The following is an 8387-nucleotide window of genomic DNA, read 5'->3' as shown; positions in this document are numbered from 1 at the left end:
TAAATTAAATTCCCAGTAGGTGACGCTCTCTGCCAACACGGAGCACAACCCTGCAATGGGGAGGCACACGTTGACTTGAGTCTAACGACTCCCTCCTCGTCATCATTTGTAACCATAGAGCATGAATTACCTCTTGAAGTCATCAGTGAGAATTTACGACTGGTCAACAAAAGCACGTGATTCTCAAACGCACCCCCACCCCCATATTTGGCCGCATACATAGCAAAAACGAAGTACAGTGCATTGCTATAATTCATTAATACATCATAAATCGTGAAGCACAGCGTTATAACGACCAAGATCTACAAATCAAGCCCTCTAAAACAACCTAAATGAGCTCTTACTTTGTAAACTCGTTCTCAGGGCGCTACCCAAATGGCCCCGACTATCAGTTACTAAATTATGGAACTAGCAGCAGCGCTATGAACGCCTCGTACAGGGACTCCGGCACCATGCATTCGGGCTCTTACGGCTACAACTACAATGGGATGGACCTGACCGTCAATCGTTCATCCAATACTGGCCACTTTGGGGCTGTTGGGGATAACTCCCGGGGTTTCCAGTCTCCCGCTCCGGAGACGCGGTTCAGGCAGCCGTCAAGCTGCTCGCTGGCGTCCCCGGAGCCGCTGCCGTGCTCCAACAGCGAGAGTCTGGGACCCAAATGCTCCTCGCCCCCTTCCGACCAGAGCGCCTGCACGACGGGCAGTAACCTCACCAACACCACACATTTCACTGAAATAGACGAGGTGAGCGCTTCCTCCGAGACCGAGGAGGGCACCCATAGAGCCAGCGCCAACCCCGCCGCCCGGACGCAGCAGAAGCAAGAGTCCACGGCAACCTCCAACACCACGGCATCGAGCGATGGCCAAGCACCACAGATATTCCCTTGGATGCGGAAACTGCACATTAGCCATGGTATATAGCCTACGTGATGTCTATCTTTACTTATTTTGATATCAGAAAGGTTGTGTTTTGTGTGTTCGTTTTATCCGTTAGCGTTTCCTCTTGTTGCTCCTGATGGTGCCTATATTTGAGCAAATTCCACGAAAGCACCATAAATCTGTCAAGAGGGTAAGCCTCGCAGGGCTAGAGAAGGGAACGGGGTGAGAGAGAGAGAGAGAGGGCAAAACGGCAGGAAGACTTAAAAGTTGTTGTTCCTTTGAAAAGTTAAGCTTTATTACGTGTGGGAACTTTATTACTGCAGGGCGGAGAAGAACGGCAATAAAATGTGGAGAATGGAGAAAGCCAGTAGAGAAAGAAAAAGAGTGCAAGAAGTTGAGGGATGTATTAAGGACAGTGGCTATTCAGGAAAGAAAATACTAATGTTGTAACCAAGTATGTTCTTTGTAGTGTGGAATAAGATGCCCAGTGAAAGGAATGCATTGATAGCCTAAGAAAATACACAAAAATACCCTAATACAGCCGGATGAGGCGTATAAGCACCATTTGCGGTAGTTTTATGTGCAGTGATAGCCGTTGCCTATATCGGTGGACTCGGTCGTGTGTTGTGGTACAAACGTGGGCTGGTCAAAGTTATTGAGTATTTGCTTGTGTAATGCTTTTGGTCGTTCTTTCTCGTTAATGTTTATCCCCTTGCGTTTTATCCATGCTATTCAGATATGACTGGACCAGACGGCAAAAGGGCCCGAACAGCATACACTCGCTATCAGACGCTAGAGCTGGAAAAAGAGTTCCATTTCAATAGGTACCTTACCCGGAGGAGGAGAATAGAGATAGCCCACGCGCTCTGCCTCTCAGAGCGGCAAATAAAGATCTGGTTCCAAAACCGAAGGATGAAATGGAAAAAGGACAATAAACTGAAGAGCATGAGTCTGGCTACTGCAGGTAACGCTTTCCAGCCATAGACGTCACGCAAGTAAATACTACACTACGAGGAGTGAAAAGAATACACACATTCAAAATAGTTTTTAAAAACACTATAACTGAGTACTGTAGAGCGCGGCATCTTTTGGCATGTTGTTGATGTTTTAGGGCAACTTAACTTATACTGTGGTACTGCTTCTATAAAAACAGTTCATATTCATATGTTGTTGTCTTTTTAATACAACAGTGATTATTGTTTGGAGGGGGGGAAAAAAGAAAAACAGCTATCAATGCCGCCCGTTGTTATTGTTTTAAATATCGTTTATGTGTCAAGTGCTATGTTACTGCTTTCTTGAAAGTTGGCATGTGAGCTCTTAAATGTTATAACTTATTTACAAACTATAACGAATATACTTTACGAGTTTACAGCATTAGAGACTCCTCTGCCCAAACATGAAGTTAAGCTATTTTAGACAGGCCCCTGTATTGCTCTAGCAGGAGTCACGGTGTGTTATATATGATCACCTTCATGTTTTCATACCATTGTTTGAATAATTTCTTTGGATTATTGTGTCATGTGTTTAAATTACTCATTTATTTTTTGAAAAAAGGGACACTTGTATATACAAAATCGTGACTAGAATTCCCGTATCCGTTCATACGTGTGTATAGTTATATTCCAAATGTAATTGTATATTATTGGATCATGCTTATGTTCCAGAAAGGATGTATATATTAGACATTTTTCATGTGACCAATTGGCTATTTGTATTGGGCAGAGTGAATGACAAGTGTGTGGGGGAAAATGACAATTGTCATGTCGGACTGCCTGTAAGCATTTCGCCAATAAGCTTTTTGTATTTGTTTGTAGCTTACCTTGGAGTAGAAAATAAAGTTCCTCATACTCAGACCAAACCCCTCGAGCACACTGCTTGTAATTCTCTACCCCCTGCCTACCTCTCAAACGACCCAGTTGGGGTCGAACACGCATCAAACTCCCAGACCCCCTGTCTACCCACTGTCCAAACCTGGTAGACGTGTATCCTGCTTTGTACGACATCAGCTGTCAATTCGTCTCAAAACCTTATCAAAATACTTCGGGAATATGTCTTCCACAAATGCAGTCGGCTAAATGATAGGCTGGAGTTAAGTCATTTGTCTAGTTAGTTAAGTCATACATGGAACAATCGCAGTTACGCATTACGCACAAGGACATAGCCACTACTGCAGTCATTCCCATGTTTAAACTGCAACCTGAGGGACATGTGGCAATCCCAACGACAAAACAACTGAAACTCAACTAAAATACACACCGAGCACACACTCTTGGCCCATCTCTTGTTGACAAACTTTGACATCCAAAACATTAACGAATTGGGCACTTTTCTGTAATGATTTCCTCATTGTTAAACGGCGCCCCTCCTGTACAAATTAGTTTACGTCTCACTTTCAGTAAACAAGCACTGAACTTTCAAACTTACCCGTGGGTTCTCAACCGTTGTTTCTGGTCCTACGCTACTTTTTAGAGCCGAGTAAAGGTCCTGCCAAAAAGCCCCATCTGCCCGGTGCTGCCTGGCCAATTGCGTTTTGAAAATTTGCTTTCCCCTTTGGCCAAACTATACCAAAAGAAGCTATGACATTTACATGTCAAACGGATGAGGGTTTTATCTTGAAGTTAGATCGTAAAAATCGCCCAGGCCACCGATAGATACCCCTTACTGGCTCTCAAAAGTCACGTGGGGTCCATAAAGTTAGTTTTATGGTTTTGGGGAGTTGACAATATATATTTCACATTCTAGAATGCAAGTGACGGTTTAACTGCTTCCGAGGGATTCTAAATGGTCAGTAGTTAGACAAGAGCTCTGTAGTAGGCCACTGCCGTGTCCTTGTCTGGTACACACAATGTCAGCGCTCCAGTTCGAACCATTTCAAGGCAGAAATGTAACCCGTGGACTGTATGAATGCACCAACTGCACAGTAAGTCCAGTTTTAAGGCTTATTTGGCTGGTGGCTAGGCCTAGGGGCAAGGGAGGAAGGAGAGGGGAGGCATCGTGTGTAATGACTGTCATTTATTTGACTCTCAACAGTGGTTTTGATATGGTGCTGAGTCTCTGGACCTTCATATATTTCGGGTATTTTAGTTAGGCCTATCTGCTATGTGTGGGGACATGTGATATAGGCGTCATAGATACATGTGTTTATGTGTGCTTGTGAATATGCTTTAGTTGTGTATTTGTGGATGTAACTATACAAACCTTGACCTCTGCCTCTGAGGGAATTCATGTAGACTCAACTGTTGAGGGAAGTTACTTAGACATATAGCCTGTCGTTTTTTATTGTCGTTTTGCATCTATGAAATAAAGTTTTGTTGTGGTATACACTTTGACACCCTGATTCGGAAGTATTGTTATTGGATATAAAATTATTGAAATGTTCTTGTCAATAATCTCATGACGTATTAATAAAAACATGTAAAAAGCTAAGGCGTTAAGGTGCTTAGTAACCTGGAGTGGAGTTGCTTCAGCCACAAACAGATTGCAGCAAAGGCTACTCGACGTTCATGGCGTTGGGTCCTTAGACAGCATAGAGCTGTGAACAGAAAAGAGAAAAGTTCAAAGTGATTATTAATATGAATATGAGCGTAATATGCGTGATTATGGTTGTACATTGTTTCTATCTGTCTGATTTGAGGATCAGATATGCTATTGTGATTATCCAGTGGGCAATAGATTAATTTTACCCAGACTGGTTTAGTGTATGGAATGGATATCAATGCCAGCAATAAGAAAATGTCACCAAGTCCACTATGCCAAATTCCATGATTTTCATAGAACGACCACACACACACACACACACACACACACACACACACACACACACACACACACACACACACACACACACACACACACACACACACACACACACACACACGCACACAATAATGATATGCGTCCTAGAGGTACAAGCAAATCTTTGTTCGTACCCTGCCCAAGTATTTTCAAGCAGGGAGGGTGCGAATAACAAAACTGGATGCGAACATTCACATTCGACCCCTGTATCAAAATGTCCATGTAGGCAGGACTATTTCAAAGAACAAAGCCTTGAGATATATTCAATACCATGGAAATGGCACCTCTGTATGACGTATGATTAAATCATGTAAATTGTTTAATAGTTGTGTCAACGCGACACTTACATTTGAGACTGTAGCTGAACTCAATTGTAAACTTTCAACTCTAAATCAGTACATGGCCTTGTGTAAAGATCTTTATCGTGGAATCTCTGGCAGTTACTGTCGTTCAAAAAACAGAGGATACAGACGTCATTATTTTAACAATTAGTAGCTATGTAGTCTACCGCAACAGAGATAGGCTAGCGAATCAACGGCTGCTAATAGGGAGGGATTTTATTTCGGAAGTTCCTCAGAACTCGTCTACAGATCTCCAACTGTCATTAATTATTTTCTCTCAGATCTATCCCAATGTATTTTCAATATGGTGACGACTGGCCCTCTTCTAGTATTTTCAACCGTCTGGACAGTTCTTGTTTATAAGGACAGTTGTGCGTGCACATAATGCAAAATATTAAGAAAAAAACATCTTTACGCAGTGGAATATTCACCAGAAAAGTTATTCAGAATCAACTGTTTTGGTTAGCATTATTCATATTCATGACAGGCCAAAATTAATTCACAAGGATATGAGGTTTATATGTCTAATGGCAACTTTTGCATTTGATAATCGGAAAATGGAAAATCCACTACAGGCTTCTTTCTATATGAGGTCTATTTAAACTTCTATTCCTTTGACGAATAACAGCATATCGAACTATGAGCAGACAGATGTAAACACGTTATTAATGTTTAGTTTCACAAGAATACTTATATTACAATAACAATTGCCAATTACGTTAATATCAGATTATTTTCACTGAGACTGCATTTAATTGCACTTTCTCTTTTCACAAATATTATCAAAATCAACATTGCAAAATCAATCATATATTCAGCTGTTGGGAAGCGTCCCATACGGTAGACAATTTGAAAATCCAATATTGTCCAGTGGGATCTCATGTGTTTTTTAACTCTCAATCCTACAGCGTCCTATTTATACAAAAAAAATGAATATTGGGTTTCCGGTGTATTTTACTCTTGGCTCGTGGTGTGTGTGTGTATGTGCTTGTGAGCGCGTAACAGACCGAGGAAGTTCCAGCCAGTAAACAGGAAGGCGAAACTCAGGTCGCGAGGAGAGGTTAGGGCTTCCATTTCATTTTTCATTGGCTTCCTTTTTATAATGATAGACAACAGTCGGGAGGGCTCTGGCCAGAGGCCTCAGCCGGTCACAGAAGTAGTGCGCGACATATGCATTTTCTTCTCTTCAAAGTTGTCCAACGGGGTCACCGACCTAAACCCCCACGATGTCGACCACTTAGTTTTTTCATCATCCGTTTACCGTTTAAGTAGGCTGCATGTACTTTTTGAACAGTCAGAGGCTTAGCATGAGCATAAAAGTTTGTAGATGTGTGGGGTGAGTAACTAGGCGACAGCTTTTTCATTGCAAGGTGTGTGTGCTTTTACGTGTGGGTGTGGGGTGTGTTTTGGTTATGTGTAGGCACAACATGAGAGAGCAGAGAGAAGCGTATCGGTAAATGGGTAGGACAAATTGTATTGTGGTTTTAACAGATATTCTAAGATGTGTGTCACAAGCCTTGGTCTTTTGCCGTGCTTTCAATTTAGGCGTGTAATATAGCCAATTTCATTTGAGTTTAAAGAGAACATGACTGACCTACATGACTGATCTTGAATATGACAAACTTGTTCATGGAATTTGGAGAATTGCTGTTGCTTGTGTACCATATGAGCACGACTTTCCCGTTTGTCTGTGTCTCTACTGTTATTTGGTATCACAAAAACCTCAAAATCTTTCCGGTCTTTTCGATGGAGGACCTGGAACATTCGTGTTCCACAATTTCGAACGTTTAAATTACCATTTGAAACCGCGTAATGTGTTTTGCATATTGATAGGGGTAATCTGGGTGCATATCTCATCCATAATGCATAGGGTGTCACCGCGAGGTCAGCAGACGAGCGATGCAAAGCGAGCTCTGAGTGCGCAGGCGCAACCACATTACAGCAAGCCCGTCAAGCGCAGCTATGTACCACCGACAGGGGGGAAAGGAATACAGTAAGTTGTTCTTATTTACCTATTGTTTACCCGCTTCTGTATCCGATTCTCAGGGTGAAATATCCTAAATGTGTCTTGCACGTGGGCCATGTAGTCTCCACGTTTGAGAGAGAACTTCAACGGAAACGCGCTGAGTACTACTATAAATCTGTTTGCAATTGCAGGATGAGCAAATCTGATATTCCTTGCGTTGAGATAAGAACTTGATAACGCCAAATCCTTGTTAATATTCGCTAAGATTTATGATAAGGGGATCACCCTCCTGCAAATATTTGAGGTTGTATATCACCTGTATTGGATGTGTATTCCATGCATGTTGAAGTTTAGTGATAACTGGAGGAAAGGGAATCTCTACGTCAGTTCATTACTTCAACATATTCCCTTCGACGGGCTATTAATTCATCCAGATACCGCAAGTTATATTTGTGCAACTTTTCAACTTCTTATGTAGGCCTATGTATGTGCTTTTCTTTGCATATTGCAGATGTGTAACATTTATTTCACTTCTAAACTAGTTGTTAATGGTTTGCGTCTTTCAATTCTATCTATACAATAAAAATAATAATAATAGTTTAACAATGAAAGTGGGCCATTACTGATCAAAATGTAATGTGTGAAAGACACGTACGATATACAGGACTGTTTCATGTGAATACATATCGAATCTCACACTTTTACCATTTGATGTCAGCATTACAAAGCATTTGTATTTTCCAATAAAGTTTAGTTAACTTTGGTGATCTTATTCTTCCTCGAAAACCACTTTACCATAATCCAACCATCCACCACTAAGTAGACCTACCTATTTTCAAAAATACTTATACAATTAAATATGTTTCAGATCTTATTTCTATCTCAATTTTACGCATGGTGCATACCTTCATCAGGCTAAATATTTTCTGGAGTAGGCCTTAAACCACAAACACAAAAAGCTGGATGTCTTCCCCTTGTAGTTATTTTTACACAATTAGATCTGTGCCAAGGAATATTCACTTTAAATGCAACTCTCTCCCGTCGCCAGCAGAGCCCGCTTTAGACCAAGTTCATAGCCACAAGAGAGAGTTGTGAGTCCGCTTATCTTCCACCCACCCAGCGCTTCGACCATTTCAAACATAACAGTCGATAACCTAAACACTGTTCTTAACTAAAATAGCCCTCTCAGCTGCGTAAAATGAAACTTCGATTCTACAAAGTGGAGACCACGAATCGAAACAGTCTTACTACAATACAAACAGCAATTCACGTCCGACTGTCTATCTCCCTGTTTTTCGTCGCTTTGTTAACTACACGAAGAGCTGGAAAGGCAACAAGAAAATAAACCAGCAGTGTCTGTTAAAAGCAGTTTTGAGATAAGAGAGTTAGCATCGTACACTCCCG

At 41.5% G+C, this 8387-nt stretch overlaps 1 protein-coding gene across 1 annotated transcript; it reads left to right on the top strand.

The window, feature by feature from the left end:
- Positions 1-203: 203 nt before the first annotated feature.
- On the top strand, positions 204-4210 carry LOC129828692 (homeobox protein Hox-B5a). Its single transcript, XM_055889833.1, has 2 exons — positions 204-915; positions 1618-4210. Exons 1-2 carry the CDS (start codon positions 333-335, stop codon positions 1863-1865), a joined length of 831 nt encoding a protein of 276 aa, XP_055745808.1. The 5' UTR covers positions 204-332; the 3' UTR covers positions 1866-4210.
- The last annotated feature ends 4177 nt before the right edge of the window (positions 4211-8387 follow it).

This window comes from Salvelinus fontinalis, chromosome 2 (genome assembly GCF_029448725.1).
Source record: "Salvelinus fontinalis isolate EN_2023a chromosome 2, ASM2944872v1, whole genome shotgun sequence".
Classification (NCBI taxonomy): Eukaryota; Metazoa; Chordata; class Actinopteri; order Salmoniformes; family Salmonidae; genus Salvelinus; species Salvelinus fontinalis.
This window is presented reverse-complemented; position numbering and strand designations above follow the sequence as displayed.

What these genes read in the sequence shown, in the direction of transcription:
- LOC129828692 (XM_055889833.1), top strand. Translation starts at nt 333, where the DNA reads ATGAGCTCTTACTTTGTAAACTCGTTCTCAGGGCGCTACCCAAATGGC. An exon ending in GAAACTGCACATTAGCCATG is followed by an intron (nt 916 to 1,617) that starts GTATATAGCCTA and finishes CATGCTATTCAG; the next exon opens with ATATGACTGGACCAGACGGC.